General features: G+C 42.0%; 1 protein-coding gene across 1 annotated transcript in view; it reads right to left on the minus strand.

The window, feature by feature from the left end:
* The window catches only part of osbpl1a (oxysterol binding protein-like 1A), a gene marked incomplete in the record, with an annotated part of 68,128 nt that overhangs the window by 15,017 nt on the left and 28,633 nt on the right, over positions 1-24,478 (minus strand). The window contains 14 exon segments of the mRNA XM_024258891.2: positions 157-280; positions 376-489; positions 619-745; positions 3,279-3,368; positions 3,590-3,697; positions 3,824-4,006; positions 4,078-4,175; positions 6,762-6,896; positions 8,207-8,282; positions 8,880-9,069; positions 11,494-11,656; positions 19,453-19,559; positions 20,180-20,261; positions 20,407-20,535. Coding sequence (XP_024114659.1) covers positions 157-280; positions 376-489; positions 619-745; positions 3,279-3,368; positions 3,590-3,697; positions 3,824-4,006; positions 4,078-4,175; positions 6,762-6,896; positions 8,207-8,282; positions 8,880-9,069; positions 11,494-11,656; positions 19,453-19,559; positions 20,180-20,261; positions 20,407-20,535 — 1,726 coding nt within the window.

The following is a 24,478-nucleotide window of genomic DNA, read 5'->3' on the forward strand; positions in this document are numbered from 1 at the left end:
CGAAAAATGATCCGAACCGTGAGTTTTGTGATCTGTTACACCCCTAATTAGCAGTACAGGGGTTACGTCTCGGCGAAGCTCTAATATTTTCACACATAAGCTATTGTTGCGTCTGAACGCTGAGTGTCTGTTCTGAACAGCAGCAGAACATTTTACCGATGTCGCCGTTCTCCATGGCGCGGATGTCTGGTCTGAGTCTGCAGTCAGTCTGAGGAATGACTCCCTCCATCTCTGGGGTCAGCTCGTTCAGCTGCATGGCGAAGCAAGTGAAGCTGTACATCTGCAATCAATAGGCAGCGTAGGTTAAACTCCCATGGCCTCCCACGGAGGTGTTACCTGTGGTTGACTGACACATCATGCAGAGAAGAGCAGCACCTGGGTGGAGTTGGCCGGTCTGGGAGCGATTCTCCACAGCAGCTGGCTGCCTGGAATCACCTCCACAGTGTCTGCAGCTGGAGAAGGAACGTCCTCCTGATCTGCACTGCTGCCCTGCTCTCAGAGGGGTGAGAGAGACGCTCTCAGACAACATTTGATATTCTTATCAACCTGTATAAGTCGGTCATTCTCTTTATTACAAAGATTCTTTACACAAACTCCTGTCTACTCGGTGATTCCTACCGCTTTGCTGGCTTTCTTGTCTTCTGATGATTTCTTGTCGTTTTTCTTGTGAGCTTCAAAGGCTGCCGGGCTAACGACATGGAGACACTCTGTCCACTTCCCATAGAGCGCACACAGCTTCTTTTTGCTGTCAAGCACAAACACATTTTCTCCGGTTCAAACACGAGAGATGATTTCTGACAGGATCCAGCCTCAACAAAGAAAAAGCCTCTTTGTAGGGATGGTTCTGCATTTTACAGCTTCCAGTGCTTCCTCAGCCAGAGAAGCAGATTTTATTGGGAAACAACTTGTCTGTGTGTTGTGAGTCTGCCAAACGTCAGCTGTATGCTTTAAAGGATAAATCTGTGTTTGTCTTTGAGTTTGGAATTGAATCTGGTCATCTTCTTTTCTACACTCTCAAGTTTGTCTATTTTGACTTTAATTTCACGCCTGTGCAGAAATCCTCCAGACGTGCTTTTGGCTGAAAAACATTTTAAATGACGGCATCTGTTCTCCTGCAGGAGTCAGACTGCATCAATGAAAGGGAGTTTTTAATTTTGACTATCGTTGATGGATGGAAACAATCGTCCTCATGTCAGCTAAAGGAGTGAAGCGTCAGAGGATGTTAAGATGTGAGAGGTTTTCATTCAAGGTGTCAAATGTGGTTTTGGTTGTTCTTAATAGATCTTTCAGATTGTTGTCAGCGCAGTGCAGCGTCCTGTATGGTTTAATCAGACATTGTAATTTGTAAGCCATCATTTCGACGTGCACAGTTTGATTGTGAGTCTAACACAGAGAAAAACATTGTTGTTTCTCCTGGAACTAAAGTCCGATTCTTACTCTTGATAGGATCTACCTCTTCTGAAAAATACATTTAAAAACTACATATTAGGATTCTTTTCTGTGAGAAGATTTAGCTAGTGGATGGCAGCAAACTCCAACAATCCTTGTTTCCATTGAGCAGTCCGGTACCGTCCGGCTTGATCCGGTATTTTGAGCCTTTTCATTGATAAATGGACCCATTAAACAGTTCTGACCCATACCTAATGAGATCCGTTATTGGTCCATAGAAAAAAAGAACGGGATGGTTGGGGCGGAGCCGCTGTAGCCACGTGCTGATTGGCAGAAAGTGATGGTGAAAGCACCGGTAAGCTAGCATTTCTGATCTCCTCTTTATGGCGATATTCTTCTTAGATGCTGCAATCTTTTTTCAAACAACATCAAATTCCTGTCATACATGATCAGGGCCATCTGCTGGGGGTGGGGGCGGGGCAAAACGCAATGATTATATATGAAATTTATTTTTCTTCAACAGTTTGACGCACCACTTTTTTCATGTAAAAATGAAAAAATAATAGTTAGATGACATAAGAAAATCCACTCAACAGTTTGACATAATCAGTAACTGCAGTGCAGCGCCCCTCCCTTCCTGTCGCTGCTGCTGTCTAAGCTGGGTTGGGGGAGGAGAGGGGTGCACAGTGTTGCAGCTGATGGTGCTTCTTTAAAACTTTAAGGATGAAAACAGGAAGAGGAGAAAACACGGGCTCAAAGCAGAAGTTTGTCTGTTTTATTTGTATAAAGTTGCTTGGAAATTCAATCGTCCTGCATTTTGTTAAAAAACAAAACGAATTTAACTGGCGATCTAGAGTTTTTTTTCCCCAAGCACCTACTTTCCTCTTAAACAATGGCTGAATGGTGGTGCAGTCAGTCAGCACGTGTGCCTCCAACTGCAGAGTTTCTAGATTTGAGCCCCAGCTGGGATGTCTTCATCTAGGTACCTGCAGGGGGCGCCACATTAATTTTTCGCCTGAGGCTGTACATGATGTACAAAAAGTAAAGCAAAAAACAACAACAGGAGCTGCTGGATGACCTCCATTGTTGTTGCTTTTCTAGTCGTGATACCTGTATCATGATATACACCGCTCAGTGGAAGTGAGGCTGAACTGAGTGGAAACGCTCGCCAGAATGAACTGGTCCGTTCCGTACAACTCCTCCTGTACCGGACTGCTGAGTTTAAACGAGGCGGAATATTCTTCGGCTGATTTTTTCAATTCTGCTATTAGTGTTGCCAGTTTTAGTTTTTGTTTCCACTGTATCCAAAAATATTGATCTCAAAGTTTCTATGATAAAAAGCACTTTGAATTGTCTCTGTACATGAAATGTGTTATATGAAATGTGCTATACAAATAAACTTGCCTTGCCTTGCCTAAAAAGCACTAAAACATGTATTGAAGTATATATTTGTAAGTTACACTTTTTATTTTCTGTTTTCATTCAACTGTTGTTTATTATATTGTTTTCTCAAAATAAGGATAAACCAGAAACTCAGCAGGATGAAGAATTCTGTTTTAAGGTGAGACAACTGGAGTAAACATGTCTAAAGAAAAAAAGGGAACAGCTTCATTTTCTAAAGATTGTACTGGGCTAGGTGAAGGGCTGACACACAGGAGCCCTGGGTTTGATTCCCAGGGTTGTCCACTGATCCCCACCCAGATTGGGTCCTTCATCAAGACCCTTGACGCTGCTGCCTAACTGGGTCCCTGTGCCCCTCAAGTACAGGGTTGTGTCAGGAAGGGCATCCGGCGTAAAAACTCTGCCAAATCATTGATGAGAAACAGTGGGTGCTGTTACGCTGTGGAGACCCCGAAAGGGATAAGCTGAAAGTGAAACAAGTACTGTACCTTTTATCAAAAATGTAACCTTCCACTTTGTGCAGCTCTTTCCCAAACAGTCCACATGGTTTAAAGTTCAGACAGCACTTTTCACCAGTTCTGTGGTAAGAGAGACAAGAAAGGAAATCTGTTCTCCACACACTTTAGAAACGCAATATTCATCTATCGACACTGTTTTCCCCGCCAGACTTACCAGATAACAAGTAAGACGGCAACTAACGGTTCAACAGACAGACAGCAGTTGTGCAGCATGAAAACACAGTCAGCTGTTCCAGGTTTAGTTCAGACCACACAGGTATACCTGTGCATGGAGGTGTTACCTGTGGTTGATCACTTCCATGTTTCCGTACTGCTCGATCCACAGCTGACCCACTATGATGTTGTGAACACAGCAGGTGGGATTCGTCCATGTATAGGCTTCGTTGTACCTTGAAGACAAAGTCATGCTTCAGGTTGGAAGTTTGTTTTAGGACAGGCTGTGCAGTCACAGTTGGTAAAATGAAGTCAGAGATCTTTTATTCTGTTATTTGATTCCATTTTCTGAGGGCTCTTACTTGGGGAGCTCCAGCGTGATGGTCCCTTTTGGTTCAGCTTCAACACTCTTGCCCCAGAACTTAAGTTTTGGGTAGATGGATCCATGAAACACAAAGTCTTGCTTTAGGCCCTCAGCGTGGAAGGCACTGACCGGAGGATGGTGGCTCACCTGCTCAGAGATGAGCCTGAAGCCCAGATCCTCTCTGAGAGAGCAGCAGTCAGAGCATCAGCGGGCTCAGGAGGCTCGTGCAGAGGCTGCTTACAGCCCACTCACCTGACCAGTTCGTAGGTTTCTCCTAGCAGAGGGTTGAAGGGTTTCCCTGTGCGTTCCCACTGAGAGGCCACGGCGGACACGGCGAACGCAGCCACACACTGCCGGCAGCAGATAAACACACACCACAGCAACGCAATGAGCCTCTGAGCAAGTCTGACAAACACACTGCAGACAGACAGACATGGACTTCCCCGATCAGCACGGTTTGTCACAAGACAGAACAAACATGTTTGTATATATTAGGGATGGAACGATATTCTCTATAAAACTGAACAATACGCGTTCCACAGTTCGGTACGACATTTTTCACAATACGCATTTTATTTATTTAGTGCCACTGTGAGCTGCCTTTACCTTGTGTCTGTGTATTCATGTCTCCGTGACTGAGCTGATCTGCTCCTACTCTTCCCCTCCCTGCCAGAAACTACTTTGCCTCTCCCCTGGGAGGCGGAACCCAAATGCTAAAAACAATAGCATTTTAGCAAAATGCCTAAGCAATCAAGATAGTCACAGCACGTTGGGGCAGTGGCTTTGTCGGCACGTGTTCGGGCAGCCGCCGATGTAGTCAATACAAACGGACGCGTGTTATTGCGGACTTTTCAATGCGTGAGCGCCGACACAGCCGGCGTGTGAGCAGCTTCCGGCTCGTGTTTGAAGACGCGCCACCAACACTAAGACCTGCGCTGTGAAGACATCTCGAGTTCACCGTCAAATATGATGATCAGGGAGAGAAAAGAAGAGAGAAGGTTGCCTCCTCTCCATATCGTACAATGTGGGGAAACACATCCAACATGACCGCCCATCTCTGACGTCATCACCCAGCCCCGTCACCATCTAAACGTTACAAGTATTGAGGCGCTTTTACATTTGATTAAATGGTTTACAAGTTTACAAGAGTTCTATTTAAGTGTGATTCTGCATTAAGTGCTAAAAGCTGTGCTCTTGAAGAAAAATCTGATTTCTCTGTTATGCTGTTTCGGTTTGCAAAGGAAATCATAATCTGTGGATTTATAGGATTTCAGGTGTTTTTGTTTTTTTGTTCAATACATATCGAACTGTGAGAAAACTGTATCATTGCATCCCTAATATATATACACACATACTGTATAAACATATACAGTATATATGGAGCTTGTCATCTCAAAAGTGACTTGCATGCTGAGAAAGCGTGGGCACCCCTGACGTGTTTACAATACGGTGGAATACAGCGGAAAGTAGTTTTTATTTTAAAAATTGTCCCAGATCCAATTTATGTTCGCTCGCATGATTTAAGGTTCAGGTCATTAATAGTCCCAACTTCACAAAAAGTGCCCCGGCTCTGCTCCGGCGTCCAGCAAAAATTTGAACCCATTGAAACGGATTTGGAGCACCGCAGAGGTCGGACCGCAGAGGTCGGACGTGATTGGATGCAGTCTGAGAGCCTCTCGCTCTTTTCAAGTTCAGACTCCGGTGGCTGCACCGAAGCTGTAATGGTTGCAGTGTGAGCCCGGGAACAGTCTGGTGGAAGGTTCAGCAGTTTTTATTGAGTTTTTATAAACTTATATGCTTTTTCTCCCAGAATCTAATTTTTGGCCTAGAAATGTATAGAAACAGCAGATTTTTTTTTTCCCCAGAAAAGCGAGATTATGGTTTTTCTTTAAAGGTCAGTGCATTTATGCAGAAGCATTTTAACATTCAAATCTGGACTTTGAGATTTAGGTCTAAACCGAATTCTTCCTCTCCCTTCCCCTTTATTTAACCCTCCAAACAGAGAGCTATGAAAAAATAGTCTCTCATAATTCAGACGTCACTTTCGTTTGATGACGTTGTCAATAATTGCCGCTCTGCTAGCATTAGCGCGGAGCTTCCAGTGCTTGAATATACATGACAACATCAGTTTTATAACTTTAAAAAGGTCATGCTACAACAAAAAGTCATTACTTACATTTAAATATAAACATCTGTGGTTCAGAGCGCACCCACGTGATGAAAAGCGCTACTCAGCGCGACGTGGTTTAGTCTTCTGACGGAGGACTTTATATCGGAGTTAGAAATTAAATTTCCTGGGCACACTTGCACTTAAACTCCCCCTTTAAATGGAGGGGAAGGGAGAAGGGAAGAATTCTGATTGGGCCTTAAAGTGACCTATTTGCACAACTTCACAGATTTGGTTCAAATAAGAGATTCTATAAAAGTAACCAAGCCTTTATTCCCATTAAATGTTGATACATGTGTCAGCATTTAGTTTATCAAACTGTCATTTTCAAAAGCAGACTAAACTTTCCAGCCACGTGTGAGAGGAAGATGAGAGATGAAGTCGTAGAGGAGCAGCATGTTAACCTGTGCAAACTTCATATGTGATGTGGAAGGATCCTGGAAGTGAGCTTGTGAACTTTACATAATATAATCAAATCTGTCATAGTCTATTAGATTAAGAATGAAGCTAGCAGGATGTTTAACAGTCATGGATGAGGATTACAGCTCAGCATCCAGTCTGCACCAGAAAGTGACATGTCATCAGCAGAGAGTCGAACGCACTGGCTGTGTCAGCTCTGCATTAGAGTCCGCTCCCAGGATCTGTACACGGCTGAAGTACTACAAAGACTGACAGCTAAAACTGCAAAGAACACATGACTGGTGAAAAGCTAAACCTGTAAGCTGCACTTGTGTACATGATTTCCACAGCATGCAACTGTAACATCTACCTTCATCCTCTCAATGGAGTCTGAGCTGGTGTTGGCCTGGTGAATGAGGTACGTGTGCTCCATGTACTCCGTCAGACGCTGCAAGAAGCTGAGGGGCTCGTTGAAAATCACTGGCATTGTAATCTTGGAGAGCTCCTGAAAGAGCCACGAGGGGAAAACGAGGGACGGGCTGTCATTACAAAGGAGAAAATTGAGTCCATTCATACAGAAACCTCCTGGAAGTAAAATATGCATCCTCACTCAGTGATGAAAAGAAAGGATGGGAGCAGTTTAGACTGAATATGCACTGATAGTCGTGTTGCTCGAAGCAAAAGCTTTGTTTACTGTATACCCCCCCACCCCTCTGGAAAGAAAAAGGAATCTTCAAATATCTGTGTCACAAAAAGAAATCTCAAATAAATCCTTTCTTATGCTTTGAACTCTTTCTCAGTTTAATCTGGATGCAGAGGCGCATGACGCCACATGGTGTGGAAAATTACTTTGTGTATTTTCAACAGAACTATTTAAACAAGAGTTTTCAGCCAAACAAATACTTTGTAGGACAGGAGGGTTCAAAGCCATGGCCAACGCTGGTCAGAGCTTGACTGGAAGCTTCAGTCAAAGACAGGCTGAGAGCAGCACTGACAGACTGCTTCCCTCTTTCAGTGTAACACAGGGGTGTCCAAAGTCAGGCCTCGAGGGCCGGTGTCCTACATGTTTTCCACCCAATGCTCCTTATTGGCCAAACACACCTGATCCAGGTAATCAGCAGCAGATAAGGCAGAGTTTCTGGAAAGCCAGCAGGAGGCCTGAGTTTGGACACTCCTGATGTGACAGGTCAATAAATGGGATTTCTCAGGGACGCTTCTTATCTGTTTTTTTTGTAGCTTTACAAATTGAAAGCTTTAAAACCAGATGGTGTGGCCTAAATATTGTCATGTTAAAGGTCAGTCAAATACAGCGCTGGTCAAAACAACAGTGGAGAACTTTGTGCCGTCACAAGGAACTGAAAGCCAATGTAGATTTAGAGTGTTATGAGGCAAAGAAAAGTGCTAATGTTGTCAAATTCGGAGTGGTTGAAAATAACAAAGAAAAACCAATCCTGCCAAACTCAAGTTTACCTGATGGGTAACTTGGTTACGAGACTTTTTGATCTGGTTCCTGTACTTTATTGTGGAAAGACATTTCCTGTTTTATTGTGAAACACTGATAGCAGCTGATACTGTCGAGGTTACATCAGTGCAGTGAAGACAAAGACTACACAAGAAGCTGGTTCATGATTGGCTGTTTTGAACATTTTGAAAATTTATAAGTATTTCATGCAAAAATTCAAGTTATTCTAGTGTTTAAAGCAAAATTATACAAAAGGGGAGTGATGGAAACGGATCATCAGCTCTGGTGCAGTTTTATCACAATTGCATGACAGGAAGAGAGTCAGATGTCAGAGCCAACGGCAGCCTCCTCACCATTCCAATGCAGTTCCTCAGGATACTCCAAATGCTGAAGTCATTCCTTGAAAACATTGGTGCAGGTAAACTCATCCTGAACAAACAAAAGCAGATGAGCTTACACAGCACTCCTGCAGATGCAGCTTTCATTAGAACTGACAGATGAAGACATGAGCTCAAAGCATCACAGAAAGTTACAGTCAAATAAAGGTTAAGAAGCAGACGATCAAAAAGAGCTTGAGCGCTTGGAGGACCAGACGTTCAGTCAGGACGGACCACGGCGGGTTCAGCAGAGACCGTTTTAAGTGCAAGGAAGATACTACTAAATGTAAGAAATGACATTTAAAGCAGCATAACAAGTAGAAACAGTATCTAAGTGCAAATTCAATGTTGCACTACAGTGACTTCATGAATATTTAACGAAGTCGACACAGAGCCCAACCTTTAGCATGCCTTCCCAGGCCTGGCCCTCACTCTAAATTATTCACATTACCAAGTGGAAAGACTCGTAGGCAAACAGAGATATAGAAGATCTCTGATAGTGCAGAGGCCTCACAGCGAGTGTTTGTGTTTTTATGGAAATGACAGTTGTAAAGTGAAACAAGGCCTGTTTGCAGAGTTTGGTAATCCTCAAATCACAGATAAAAATGAAGCAATTTAAGAAGCTGTCTGGCATTTTTGCACTCCTGACCTATGCTTTGTTATTCCATTGGGCTGAGTCTCGTTCTTGTCTCCATGGCAATCCTCCTGCTGCATGCTGGTCGTTGGACTGCTACAAGGGCTGCTTAGCATGACGGAGCCTTCGTCTTCCTCGTCGTCCTCGTCAAAGGAATGGCTGGCGACCGTCTCAAAGCCGCTCAGGGAGATCTCAGAGTCTGATTCTGGCAGAGATAATCCACAAACGTTATCATGTACATTCAGTCTGATGCGCTTACACCTTTACTTGTTCCGTGTATTGTATGTGTTCCCTTTGTGCAGGCTGTCTGCCTTTTCAAAAGTGCAATAGATCCAGGTTGCTTTGGGAGATTAGTGTCTGAGCATCATGTGGAGCAAATTGTGGATCAAATCTCAGATCTGTGACGGACAGTCTACCACCTGAGCTCCAGACGCGCCTGAGATATTTATTGAGGCAGCCGTGGCGCAGTGGTAGGGCGGACAACCTCTGATCAGAATATTGCAGGTTCATGTGTAGAAGTGTCCTTGGGTTTAACACTGAAGCCCACACTGCTCCTGTGGTTACTGGTTGGCACCATCATCCATCAATGTATGAATGTGTCTGTGACTGTGAAGCGCTTTGGGCCTTCAAGGAAGGTAGAAAAGAGCTGTACAAGTATTCAGCATTTACCATTTAGCCTAAAGTCTGAAAATGTGAGCATTCACGACATGTAGAATCAAATTCTGCCAAGGGAATCACGAGTGTGGAAGTTAGGGGGCCATGTCAGTGGACAACCAATGGTAAACGGCGTATACTTATACAGCATGTTTTTACCTTTGCTTTGACGCCCCAGGTGCTTTACATTCACACATTGATACAGCTGCCCAACACTGGCGCCAACCCGTAACCACCAGAAGCAACATGGAGTTCAGTGACTTGCCCAAGGAAACTTTGACACTTGGACGGGCAAGGTGGGAATCGAACCTGCGATCGACCACTCTACCACATATTCTTCAGAAACTGCTCTGCCAAAGAACTTCCTTTGATAAACATCATAGTTTTACTTATTCTCCAAAACAGATGTAACTGGTTTGAATTTGCAGCCCAAATGTGTAAGCAGCACAGAAAACTGCTTTTCTCCAACACTGATCCCGACTGAGCGTGCACAGGCAGCTGGAGCAGTGGCCGCTCACAGCTCAACCAGGAAGCCCAAGTTAGCACAAAAAAAAACAACCTGCTGTTGACCTCAACTAACGTCTATAAACGTTTACGAAAAGCTCTCTGGACCTGCTTCTGTTTGGGTCTGTTCATTACAGCTCAGTCAGATCCCTGCTTTTTTATGATAAGATTCCTCAAGAAGCCTTATTAACACATTAACAAACATTATTCATGTGTTAATAAGGTGTTAGTAAGACATTTATTAACACAAATAGGGCTTATTAACATGTCAGATTCACTAACATCTAAAGGGATCATTGTCTACAAAAGCCATGTTAATAAACTGCTTACAAGCTTAACAAAGGTATGAACTATCTTTATCAACATTATATTGAGTTTTTGCATCATCTTATCTAAAGTGTTACCTGTTTTTTATTTGTGTCTTACTTTAAGCTAAAAATGAAACAAAATATGTGAATGTTTCCAAAACTCTTCCAGCTGCAGAGCTTCCCTGTGAGTTGGAAGAGGCTGATTAGATTTCTGAATCTTTAGTGCATTTTCAGTTCAAATTGATCAGAATGTCGTAACATCTTTAACCCTTTAACACCTGAGGCATCGCCGGTGACACTTAACACAAAATCTTAAAAATACTGTAACTTTTCAACCATTAGCACGATCAACATAATTCCAGTAGATTTTGAAGGAGAAAAGTGGAGAGAGCAAATAAAAAATGACAGTAAATCAAAGCACATAAATACTGAAGCTCTGGTGTTTAAGGGTTAATCCCATTTCATATTATGAATATGTAAAAGACACAAATTGGTGTTTTTGTTAAACAGAATGTTAGGACGTTTGTGTTGAAGTTTTAAGCTAAAGCTCCAAAAAAGTAGTTTTTATATTTTTCTGAAGCTGAAGTTCGGTGTACTACAGTGACAGATGGACCGCGGGACAGCCACGTCCTTTTTCCAGCGATTCTCATTCAAATGGAGAGGACGGGACGGGACTGCAGGCAGCTCAGATAACTGCAACCAGGCAATGATGCTGTGACAAGTCCAGTTCACCATAGGTGATGAAAGTGTCTCTATCTTGGGTCTTCTGCTTTATGAAGGTGTAAAAGTGTTTGCATTGATGGCTCTTAATAGCAACATGTGCTAATCTTTAATGCAAATCAAACTATGTTCCATTTCTCTGATTTAATGACACACTGGGTTCAGCTTTAAGATGTTTAGTGTCAAACGAAATGAAAACTGACTCTGAAATGATGGCAGACCTAAACGAATGCTACATTGTTTGATTTCATTCTCCTTTGAAAACAAACATGCAAAACTTTCAGCACGACACACTCAAGGCTGGAAGAGCGGCAGACATACCAAAGGTATTCACTGGTGGGGAAAAGTATTCCAGTGTCCTATGGGTGAATGACAGAGTGAACGGGAGCTGGTCACAGAATCGCCGCCGCGTCCCGAGTGCCTTTGATAACGTGTCAACTCACCAGATACAGCGTCGTGGAAGTCATCCTCACTGAGGGCGCTCCGCGGCGAAGATCCCTTGACGACCGATTGCTCAAGTTCGTGATGCTCTGTGGCCAGAGTCTGTAGTGCTTCAGAAAGGATCTTGTTCTTCTCGACCTCCTGCTCCAATTTCAAACTGCGTACCTGAGCTCGCACGCACACACACCCACACCGCCCCCCCCCACACACACAATGAAGACAAAACAAATGAACGAGCTGACGTTAATCTTCTATATTGATAAATCCTAAAGTTATGCATGAAATATCTCAACATAATTACGGTCTTGATTCCAGATCTGGACCTAAACTGAAGATGAACGTCATCATGTTGACAGTCTGGACCGTCTGCTTTGTTCTCTCATGAGCAGACTCACAGAAGGACAGTGACTGACAGAGCTGAGAGGATGGAGGCCCACTTATGTAGGACAGCTACCTCAGTGCTGCACTCTCAAATGACCTGCTGGAGAACATGATTCCTGCACAGGACAGCGGATCAGATGACAGCTTTTGGACACTGAATAAACCATGGGTGAAACATAGCTCTCAAACTAAATATTGGTGTCAAAAGGAGCTTCGTTTGAAACCCAAAACAAAACGGTTTTCTGCCCTTGACTAACAGTCACTGTGTTTAATCCAGCTGGAGATCGTTCAGAAAGAAAACAGAGTGACAGTTTAATTATTCCTCCTGGAGGAAAGCTGCTTAATAACACGCGGCCACTGGGAGCGTGTTTCCAGAGGAAGCACCTGCTGACCGCTCCAGAGGGGGTGCAGAAGCTGGAAGAGATTCCGTCCCATTCCTTCACAGGAGGGAAGGCGCCTGCTGCTTCATTCACACACTTCACTATCAGGTGCAAATTGCACTAAGCAGCACACATTTAAACCTCCTTTTGGGAGCAGCTTTGTTCATGAGCGTTCAGGTCCTGGCAGTCTTGTATTGTGTACTTTGCCCCTGCTATGGATCGTCATTCAAACGGCTGCACAGATGAGCAATTGAGGTCCAGCACAGGTGGACCCGATAAAAGCGACAAATGGCTGCTAAAGTCGACCCATTTAAATTGTCTTCGGCAACTTCAGCTTCAGCAGCAGTCATTTCTGCCGGAGATCCCAGAGAACGCATCTGTGTGGTATGACAGGCCAAGCATGCTCGTGTTCACAGAAAAGATTACTGGATGGCAGTCATTTCTTCTGTCTTCATCCAGGCTCTGGTCTTATCTCAACTTTTCCACTCGGGTTTGGACCAGTCTTTACAAAAACAAGAAGGATGACTGCATGTAGAATTTCCCTTCACAACATCAGAACTTTCAAACACTACTTAATAAGCAGAAAATGATTTTACAAAGTCATCTGGACTCATTTCTTTATGTTGAAGACATTTGGCTTCATATCCAAGATGCTTTCTCAGTTCTGAGGTTAGAACTATTGGATAAGAAAGAAAATGTCTTCAACTAAAAAATCTAAAAGAATGTCTGCGATAGAATCATCCTGGAGGAATTGGTCTTCACAGAAATACTACTCTTAAATGTTCTAATTGTAGCTCCTTGTTCAGATCTGTCACTTCAGCTTTAATACTGCATTAACTTTCTAATGAATACTTCACCAATTCACAGTTTCTGTCAGACATAAAGGACACGTGTCTGACCACTGTGCAGATCTCTGCACTGCCTTCCTGCCCACATCAGATTCAAAGCCCTGACACTCTGCAGAGAGCTCAGCAGCATTGAGACACCCTCATCAGGGTCTACAACTCTTTCTGCTCTCTGTTAACAAACAGCACATACTGGTCCCTGCAGCACACGGAAAAAAAGCTAAACTCTTCAGCTCTAAGATACCACAGAGGTGGAAAAAAGGTATTGAGTATCCACAGAGCAGCAGCATTTCCTACACTTAACCATTCCGGTCTCTTTGGGGTCCAGATGACTCCAACCTCATACTGATGTGATTCCTTCCATGACAAATGTGGACAAAGGTGGACAGGATTTTATGTCTGCCATGGACATTAGTGAAACTCAAAAATCAAAGATAAAAAAAGTTCAGCGCACTGTCTTATCGAGTCCAGATGACCCCACTTATAATGTAAACAAACCTAGGAGAGCAGAAGGGTTAAAAAAGAACAAGAACTCTTTGTTCCCTTTCTTGTGGTGTCATCTCTTACAGCTGATAAATCTTTATTACAGTGCTTCTTCAGAATGTGTTGACTGACCTTTCGTTTGCTGTGTATTTTGCTAATTGCTTTTATCCAACAAACTTCCAGATGAAAATATTTACTCTATACTGAAGCGCACCTACAACATTACACTAAACCAAGGATCAGCAACCTTTAACAGTAAAAGAGCCATATGGGCTCATTTTTTACTGGTCAAAACCTAGAGAGAGAGATAGTTTTACTTAACCTTTAAGAAATTTAGATTCCAATTCAAGACCTTCTTCTTTAATAATAAATAAAAATTGTGTCTATTTTTTGGCATGCGCAAAAGCAAAAATGTAAAGGATCCTGGCCTCTCTCATAATTAGATTTCTTTTTTTCTTACCTTTGACAGAAGCTCAAATAACTTCTTTTCAAAATAAAAGATGCTCTGTGTTGACATTCTATTTATGTTAACTTTGCTGCTAAAAGCCAATTAAAAAGCTGCACACTACCTCAGTGCTCCAGTCTGGGTTTCTTAATTTTTATGTTACACCTTTTTCTCCCTTCCCCACGGTTGGGATCGTAACAAGGAGGTTATGACTAGGAGGTTATGACTAGGAGGTTGGGACTTCCCGAATGCCAACCTGCATTTTTTCTTTTGCTTTTGCTTCACATTGATTTGAATAAAGTAATACTCAAAAACACAATTTTAATTTTCTTTAAAAACAAAAATCCATCATGAGACAAATGCTTCAAGAACACGTTAAAAACACAATTTTTATTGGAGTGGGTCTTTAAGCTGACTATTTTTTCTATTATTGTAACTTAGATAAACATCAGAACACATTTTCTGTTTAATTCATGTAGAAAACTGAGCAATTCTTGCCATTTTATATCTACAGACATAGGATATTTTACTAATAAACTACAAGAACACCACCTGACTTGAACTATTTAAGGTAAATTTAATACCTCCCAAAGAAATTGAAGAACTTGAGAGAATATCACAGCAACTCTGCAAACATCTTCACTCTTTGCACAAAAGGAACAAACAGGCGGGAAAGCCTAAGTCACACATCGATTTCACAGCATGCCTCAAAACAGATTTACCAGCTGTGGTAATTATGAACAATACAGTACATGGATTCCTAAGGCTAAGTGAATAAAGATAATTTTACCTTTTCCACTTCTGCTGTTGATCAGTTTCAGTTTTGTTTTTTGAACAATACATCTGTAAATAAATGACATTTCCTCCAGGTTTGGGAACGCAGCATGTCTGACTGTGGCTGTAATGGGGATGTTTTATTCACACACGCTCCAGTCAAGGCTCCGTGCACACCGGATTCGCTCCTTCATGCCTCTATGCGTTTCATTATGTTTCAGACTCATCGCTGTGAACTGTATTCACGAGTTGGTTGGGCTGCTTTAACTGTTCGTCGGATTACACACTGGCACAAATTCATATAGAAGGGACGTCTCTCTTCACATTTGAGTGTGGCTCTGCAGCACAGATCTGATGGACCTTATGCTCTCCGTCTCAGGGAGTGTACTCGCTGTCAGCCCCGAGTGTTCGGACAGAAAAAACAATGATGGCTTTTCAGCTTAAAGAACAATTCAACTTTCAAAGCTCATAACTTTGCCACAGTTTGATGTGATTATGAAGGACCTGGAAATGAAATCACTAACCTGTAGATGTTTTAAATAATTAATTAATTTGTTTTATTCTAGTTTATTTTATTTCTTTTTAACATATTTTAATTCTATGACATGTCTTGGATGTGTGTGACTTTTGCGTCTTGGCCAGGACTCCCCTAAAAAGAGATTGGTGGATCTCAATGGGACGTTTGTTCTGCTTAAATAATGAAAATAAATACATTTCATTTTGTAACAGTCTTTTAATAGAGGTTGATTTGATTTGATTTGATCCGATTATCAACTTGCCTCAGACAGATCATTCTAGTTACACTGAAAAAAATGAAACGTTGGATTAATTAACACATGTCATGTAATTTGTTACGATTAAAATGATTGGTTTTCATCAAATTCAAATTTTGAGTACTCAATTCAAAATTTGTATTCCAGAAAGACGAACATTTTTAAATGAAAATAATTACAGATCTTTTGTTAATTGGTCCAATGTTTCAGTTTTTACAGAGTAGAGTGTAAACTGATTAATCCATTAAGTTGATTACTCGTTACTGTTGTGGTACAGTGTTATTTTCCTTTGTTGGTTTTGGTGTTTTTTGCTTTGTGCTTATGTATTTCTTTGTTTGTGCTTCTACAGAGTGGCGTGACGCAGGAGGCGTGGCTTTCACTACCTGGTGGCCTTGCACACCTGCTTCCCATCTCTAATGGATGCACCTTTAAAAGCCTCTCCCTGGCTCCTCCAACCTGCCAGGTTATTTACTTGAGTTTGGCTCCTTCCTGGTTCCAAGTTAAAACTTTTCGTCGGCCTAGCTCCCTGCCTCCTCTACCAGTGTGCTTCTGTTATTTGTTTCTGTGTTTGTGAGGCTAATAAACCCCCACTGCTGCTCCATCTCACCTGACTCCGCTCTGGGATCTGTCCACCCATCACAACAGTTACAGCCCCACTGTTGAGTTTATTTTTTTGCTGGAGCCTAAAGCGGCCACTAGTGGGCGAAGGCAGGATACACCTGGGACAGGTGTGGGACAGGTGTCTGTTGCAGGGTCACAGTCACACCCATACACACTCATTCACGTCTAGGGACAATTTACAGCAGAGTTCTCAAACTGAATTTCCCTCTGGGCCACTGAATGCAGAGTCTGGCTGAGGCTGGGCCGTACGGGGTTCCACTTGTGCCAAAAACATGTTTCTGCGTCCACTGTTTATGTCTTTGGTCCATTGTCTACGTCAACTGAACAAGTTTATTGAACATTTGCTCATATCTACATACTACTAAGAAAAATCTTCTGTGTGTCCTGTGAAACTACAGGAGCTAACGACGCTTTTCTGACGACCAGATCCAACAACAATAGCAAATGCAAAGTTTTAAGCTTAAAGTTGAAACATCACAGAGCAAATACAAAGCTATCATCAAAGAAGCGTAGACATGCTGAGGATACTGCTTAGTGGACATTGAACTTTCATATTAAGGCAGGGGCCGCAAAATATCAACTTGGGGGCTGCAAATGGCCCGTGAGCCGCTAGTTTGACCCCAGATTTAGAGTAACCAATGAACCTATGAAGCATGTTTTGGGTCGGTGGGAGGAAGCTGGACTCCCCAGAGAAAACCCACACATGCACGGGGAGAACATGCAAACTCCACACAGAAAAACCAGAAACAGAACCATTGGTGGTTCTGTTTCTGGTCCTCCAGCCGGGACTTGAACCAGGGCCTACTTACTGTGAAGCAAGAGCGCTAACCACTGCACCACTGTGCAGCCCTGAAACGGTACAAATATTTTTGCGTAAAAAAAGAATATTAAGAAATTTGTTTTCAAAGCGGCCATACCATGAAAAATCAACTTTTTGAACTTTTAAGTGTATTCTACTGCTCATTCCTCACTATAAAAAAATCCAAGCGGTATTTTGATCCGTCCACGCATTTCTAAATGTTCTCTAAAAACCTGCACCTTCAACAGCAGCCTCTCCCATACTCACAACCCTCACTAGGGTCGAGCACCGATTAGGTTTTACTCGGCTCTGGTGCCAAAGCGGTTCTTTGGTTTTGGTTACTTATCTGCGCCAATTTCGGTTCTTCATTAATAAAAAATGACTGCCTACATCTTCCCAAACCAACACATTTTCATTCCCAAGTCACATATTGACGCATAGTTAAGACCTAAGCGTCAAAAACGGATGTTTTGGTGTTGTGGTTTTTTGTCGTGCTGGCTATTACTTTTAAATCAGAGCTCCACAACCTCCAGATGGGCCGCCCCTTTTTCACCGCCTGGCAAATTCGCTGATCGCCGCCTGTCAAACGTTTGATCCTAAGCTGAACGCCGCAGCTCTGAGGGGTTACCAGGGCTTTGATCTCACTCGGGGGGTGTTTCGACAAAAATAAGAAAAACATCTCAGTTCAGGAGACCCGAGCAGGCTGCTTCCGCTCCCTGCAGCGGCTGTCTGTCTGCCGGCGTATTGAGCGAGCTCTGCTGAAGTCCTGCAGGCTGGCTGCAGCCAGAGAACCGCCGCGCTGCGACAGGACAAAATGCTCTTATTGGATAAGTATTTTACCCGCTGATCGGACCACTGAAAACATCCTGTGCCCAAAGCTGAGTTCCTGATTGACTGATGCGACACAGCGACCTGTCAAACTTCTGTGATCTGCTGTGAGAAGCAGCAGACATCTGGTGCTCGCCCCGTCAGCGGTCTTATATGAGCCCGCCCACTATCCCAGGAAAGGCAGAAGGATTGTCTAGAACTTCAACATACTGAACAGAGTAGGAGTGATTGACGTTTCCAAAGAGAAATGTAATACATACATTCCAAAGGTAATATATGATCAGATATCCACATAGATATATATATAGTTCACTCTGAAAGGCTTAAGAAAATCCTGGTATGGTCCCTTTAAAGTAACAGTTTTAACAGTAAAGAGAAAAAAAAGGGAATTTGGAAGAAAAGTTTGATCTTTTCTTTAGGGATTTTTTAAAATTCAGCCACAGAGGAGAGTTTTCAGCTGAACACAGATTAAGAACCTGTGCAGAAATAATTTCCTATTTATACTCGTTAAACATTTGCTTTCTTTTTTAAACACACTTATGCATAAGAAGCGTCTTCTGAGACTTTGAAGGTCACACTCCCCACACCTTCAAACTAATTCTCTCCATGCTGAACTGGAATAAGCTGATCCTGCTGTTACTAATGCAGTTTCACCACACGCCACTTTTATCTTGGTATTAGCATAATTAATATGCGCGTTAAGTGTCCAAGTCATTTCTCACACATCAACAAGCCACTTAGCACCGAGACGCACCCTGCACTATCTAACAATAGAAAAAGTACTCCTGCAGTAACTCAGGGTGGACACAAGAGTCCACGTTGTGCTTCAAAAAGCACTCTGCCCCGTTTCCTGCTCCAACATTTAAAGCACACATCTATTCTCACATCATAATCAAAGCTATTGAATCCAACACAAAACAATCCAGCACACAGCTTATAATCAAATCACTCCACTGAGCTCATTTCCTGAGGAGACGCAATCTCTACTCATGAAACACATCATGTCCCTGTATCTCAGTCAAAAGACAACAACGCGTTTAGTAGAACAAACGATCTCGGTGATTACAGCATTTTTAGAGGGTCAGTTCACACAGATCTCCAAAAAGCATATAATCTCAGTTAACCCGAATGACCATAGAAAGCTTCAGGATGAGCTCGACAGAAACAATGCTGCATTGTCTCTTGATGTGCTGAACTTCTCCAAAAATAGAGTCCTCCTTTCTGTTGGTACAGATGAGGGTTGTCCAAATACAAACTACAAAAGAGCAAACGTTTGCACTGTGAGCTCTCTCAGCATCCACTTCCAGCTGATGTGAGTCTGGAAGCTGCAGGTGATCAGAACTTGAGTGGATCTGCAGAGCTCTGCTGAAGCTGTGGTTTTGATGGTCCTGCACTGAGGAGGTAAAGAAAGCTAAAACACAAATGGAGATTTTTGTTGAGGGATATCTTAAGCAGGTTTGCTGTTCGCACATAAGACCAATGAGGGCCAGCTGCATGGCAAAGCAATATTTGAAAAATAGTAATACTAAAAAGCCACAACAGTATCAGAATGACTAAATGATGATTCTGTTTGACACCAAAACCCGGCTTAGCGAATTCGAGTGAGCACGCCGGTCTGCCGGTGACACTTACCCCTTGCTGCTTGGATAAGAGGCTGAGGCAGACACTGAGGCTGGATGAGGTCTCACTGGACAGATCACAGATTTCCTGCATTTTCTGCAGAACGGCAGATGGAAACTCTGGAGGGATCAAACACAAACCAGAGTGAAAAAACCCAGCGCCAGTAATCAAAGATGGGTTAATCTGAGAAAGGAATAGCCTCCAATTTTAATTAGGAGTGTGTTAAACAATGCCCATTGAATTCTGTTTAATTATGCTTACAGTTACGTTTTTAGAATGTACACCAGCCTGTATGTCTCAGTGCTTTTCTGGTTTGTTTACATGCAGATGGATGAGAAATGAAAGGGAAATTCCTGATAATCTGAAACGCTTTCACTGCATGAAAATTCCCCTTGACCCTGTGCTGAAACTCTTCTCAATGCTAGCGAGTTCATTAACAGAGGACAAGGGGGGTCTCAAATGGATTTCTGAAATCACTTTAGTTGTAAGTGGTGAGCCCTGGGTTTAACCCCAGCGACACTTGAGGTTTTTGGGCTCTACCTGTTCCTTACGTCAAACAAATGCTTTTCTATCTCTGCAGTACAGTTGTGGACCGCAAAAGAGACCACTGCTAAATTACAGAGAAGCGCTCTCTTTAATTGAAGACAATTTTGCTGGTTTTCCGTTTGATTTTCCACCCATCTGTACAACAATAGAGGCAAGAAAACACGTCAGGCGTCAGTGAAATAACAGGTTTTACGCTCGGACACGGCGTCATTTCTCAGCAGGGACAGGAAAGCTGCCACCTCCTTTTCCAGCTTCTTCTGGCTGACCTCTGCTGCCTGGTAATTTAGAAAGACGTGAGAGGAATGCAAATGAGTGAAAAGAGTGTGCAGTGATGTGAAGCCCTGCAGGCTTTACGATTCACAGAAAACAGAACATTCTGCTAAAATGCTAATTTGTTTTTGTTTTTCCTGCCTTTGGTACCTGTAATGACTCTGACAATTCCCCAAGTGACATCACTTCCTCTTCCTCCTCCTCCTCCTCACTGTCCTGCTCCTGGGAGCAGTAGTGTGTGCTGTAAGCTGAGTGCTCCTCCAGAGCATCAAGCCATGCCTTAAAGAAAAACATTCAAAGTGGTTTGAATCTTCTCTACACGTTTATAGAAAGATGTAACCTCCATTAGGAACGGTGTAAGCTGCTGTTCATCAGGACTGAACAGAGAACCACAGCAGGAACAAGTTCTTCAGTTACTAGTCGCCTCCTTACTCCTCATCAGTGTTGGGACTAACGCCGTTGAAGTATAACGGCGTTACTAACGGCGTTATAAATCAAGTAATTTAGTAATCTAACTAATTACTTTCATCCTCGCTGTAACGCCGTTATAGTTACTTCGTGTAAATCGCGGCGCGTTACTTCAAAGTTTGATGATCTTGCTGGAGCTGGGCGCTTCGCACCCGAGCGTTCCGCATCAATTCTGGCCGGAAGTTGCATCAAGATACATGAGAAAATCCGGTTTCTTTTCAAAATATAACCAGTTTTTCACAATAAAATGCCGCGATTGACAAATGTGATCATGTTTTTGTATCTAAACAGGCGGTAGACACGGATATAAACATATAATCACAACACAAACGTGCAAACAAGTTACTTTGCCAAGTAACTAATTACTTTGAAGATGCAGTAATTGAGTTACTAACTCAATTACTTTTTGGGAGAAGTAACTAGTAACTATAACTAATTACTTTTTTGAAGTGAGATGCCCAACACTGCTCCTCATCCTCTAATACGAGAATTTTTTGAGGATCTGATTAATCAAAAAGTGATAAACATTCAAGAGAGAATTCATCAGGACAGCGCTGCAGTCCCAAACTGACCATGAACCACACAAGCGTACAGACGGGGCATCTGAGCAGCCAGCAGACTGTTCCCAGGTGTTAGACTTACTGAGAAACTTACTAATTCAGATAAAAACATCAGCATCATTCAGAACAGGAAGTGTCTGCTGCAATGGAAACACAGCAACTAAAAGACAGAAAAGCAATGCTGCAATAGACATCATAAATGTGTTTTTGGGGCTGATAAAAACTCAAAGACACGTTGGATCTCAAACAGCCCGTTTTGGTCAACTTTACATTTAGGTGTGGATTTACTTATATCTAAACTACAACAAAAAATCTTCTATGTTTATGAATACATTCGGAGTTCTTGACTTTAACTACACTAATCCGCAACAGTACATTTCCTTCAGAAGCAGATTCTAGAATGTATTATACCATACCGAACTGTAGGTCTACCTTTTATTTTGAAGTTGTAATTCTCCAAAGGGATTTGGTGGTGGATGTTTGAACCACTTAGAATGTGCTGCATGGAAAAGGTTAAGACTAGGGGAGTGCCAAAATATTTATATTGTGATATATCGTGATATTTAGTCCTGCAACTGATTCTTGATGGGTTCTGACCACGTACCGATCTTTGATTTTCATTTGAAGAGGCTGTAAAATGTTATATTCATCATCCTTTGGTGAGACGTTCCTTTGGAGGTAGATAGGGGGCACACATTGAACCAATGTGTCTGACAGCTACTTGAATTATTTAATTTTTGTTCTGTTCTTTACAACAATTTAGTACTAAGTAGTGTCACTGCTGTTCATGTTTACTATTGTTAACACTGAATTTTACAGAGAATTCCAATTCAATTGTCAAAGACACAGTATCACTGAATTGTAGTAAAGTGTCAATTAGTTGTTGCACAAAATAAGACTCAAGTTGTTTATTATGATTGTGTTCAAGCTAAATAATAAATGGGGAAATATTTGACTAAAAACATGTGTTTATCTTTGTATTGTAAGTTATTAGAGATTATTTTTTATCCATTATCGCAGTATCAGGATATCATCGATATTGTGAGGTGTATATCACATATCCCATCGTATGGTGAGGTACCCAGTGATTCCCAGCCCTGGTTAAGACAGGGACTCAAACTAAAAACCGGACCTCATTAACTTGAGACCAAAGCTCTGGGACCTGGAAACAGTGTTTTTGTTCTTACTGTTTTCATCTTGACATGGCTCTCTGACAGAGGGGCAGGGGATAAAAGCCGCAAAAAATCAACAGAAACACACTTTTTTTGTCCTTTAAACTATATGTAAATTAAGCAAATTTTAGTACAGTAAAGTTAAGTACTATCGGATTACTACTCAGCTGGGAGACCTGTCGGTAAAAGTCCTTTTTTTGAAAGTGTCCTTTTTATGTAAACAAATTATTGTCAACATGAGTTCGTTCCCTTTATCCCAGACTTGGTAGACAAGGAAAGCATTAAAACATTAGAGGCTCTTTATTTTGACATTGTGCTGCAGACAGACTCAACGCTAATCAAGTTTAATACAAATTGTAATATTTTAACACAAATTTCCTAAAACCTTTATCCGCAGAGTGCTGAAGTGATCACAAACATGTACAGCTGTGAGGATTTGCTGTTTAGTTTGGCGTTTCAGTGATGTTCCTGGTCATGTTCTGTCTCCTTTGTTTTCTCCATGGGTTTTTGTCCTGTTTTAGTTTATTCATCAAATGTTTATGTTCCTACCACCAAACCTGTTTCCTGCATTTTGGCTCCTGCACCTCCAGTTCTTAACAGTTGCTCCCACAGTGAGTCTTGTTGAACTCTCTTTAGCATCTTATCCTCCAAACAGAGACGCTTGTTGTGATTGGAGATATTTCCATATAAACGATTGTGAAAGTGAATGATACAGAAATTAAAGAAAGCAATTCTAATCAGAAAATAATAAACAGAGAAGTTTAGTTTCAGACCTGTAGTGAGGAAGGTATGAACTCACCATACAGTTAATTTATTTTGAAAATTCCATTTGTTTTATTTTGGACTTTCTAGAGTTTCCTGTTCCTGCAAATGGACTCATTGACTAATATGAAGTGTTTTTCTAAAATATCAACCAAAACTGGAAACTAGTTAGACCAGAATTCACAGGTTCAACTAGCTTCTTCATGGACTAATGTGTGGGAAAAGGTTTGGACCCAACCAAACAAATATCTTGTAAACAACAAAGCGAAAAAAGTTTCATTCAAGATTATTCATAGTTTTATACAACAGACCAGTATATGCAAAGGCTAAAAAAGGATATTGATAAAAATGGTATTCTGTTGTCAATTTGAAGAAACATTGATGCATATGTTTTGGACTTGCAAGCACACTAAAATACTTTGGGAACAAATCTGATAAAAACTCAAATTTATCCACATTTTACTTTAACATGGAAAAACCTCTTATTTGGTTTATTTAATTATGACTATAAGCTTTAGTCTAAATTTTATTTAATTAATCTCCTGATTTTGTTAACCAAGTATTATATTCAGCTCACAACTCTTTTGACTTATTGGCCCAAATGAGATTTTACAAACAGTTTATTTCCCCCAGTTCAGACAAAAAAACTATTAAAACACGTCATCTTTCTCGGCTTTATAATTTAATATAATTGTATTTTCGTGTGTGTATCCCCCCTGGCGTTCACTTTTAGTGTTCTTTGTTGTCTACTGTATGTCATCTATGTATTCCATAAAAAAGGTTCAGGTAGCTTCACTGTCACGTCTCTTCTGGTCTCCATTCAAAAACAGCTTTTCTCTCTAGCGGCTCTGAGTCCAAGTGGACCCGCAAAGCCAGAAGCAGCAGATCAGAACCCCCGGATCACAGGACAACAGGTGTGATCAAATGCAGCGGGGATTCTTCCAAGGTTATTTTTTCTTGTTTCTCTGACAGGGATTTATTATTGAAAAACTGTGTGGGGGTGGGGGGTGAGGGGTAATGGCCCCTTTTAATACGAGGCAAAACAGGGCAGGCGCTTGAGCACATCCAGGGTCCTCTGGGTGCTCGTGTCTGCTGTCTGACCCTGTTTTCCTGATGTGCTGCATTTGTGTGAATGCTGTAACACTAAGAGGCCTTCAGCTTAGAACGGGTTGTTCTAAAGCAGGGGTCTCAAGCTCAAATCAGCCGGGGGCCGCTGGAGACAGAATCTAGTTGAGGCCGGGCCGCATCAGGATTTTCACA

Source organism: Oryzias melastigma, linkage group LG4 (genome assembly GCF_002922805.2).
Source record: "Oryzias melastigma strain HK-1 linkage group LG4, ASM292280v2, whole genome shotgun sequence".
Lineage (NCBI taxonomy): Eukaryota > Metazoa > Chordata > Actinopteri > Beloniformes > Adrianichthyidae > Oryzias > Oryzias melastigma.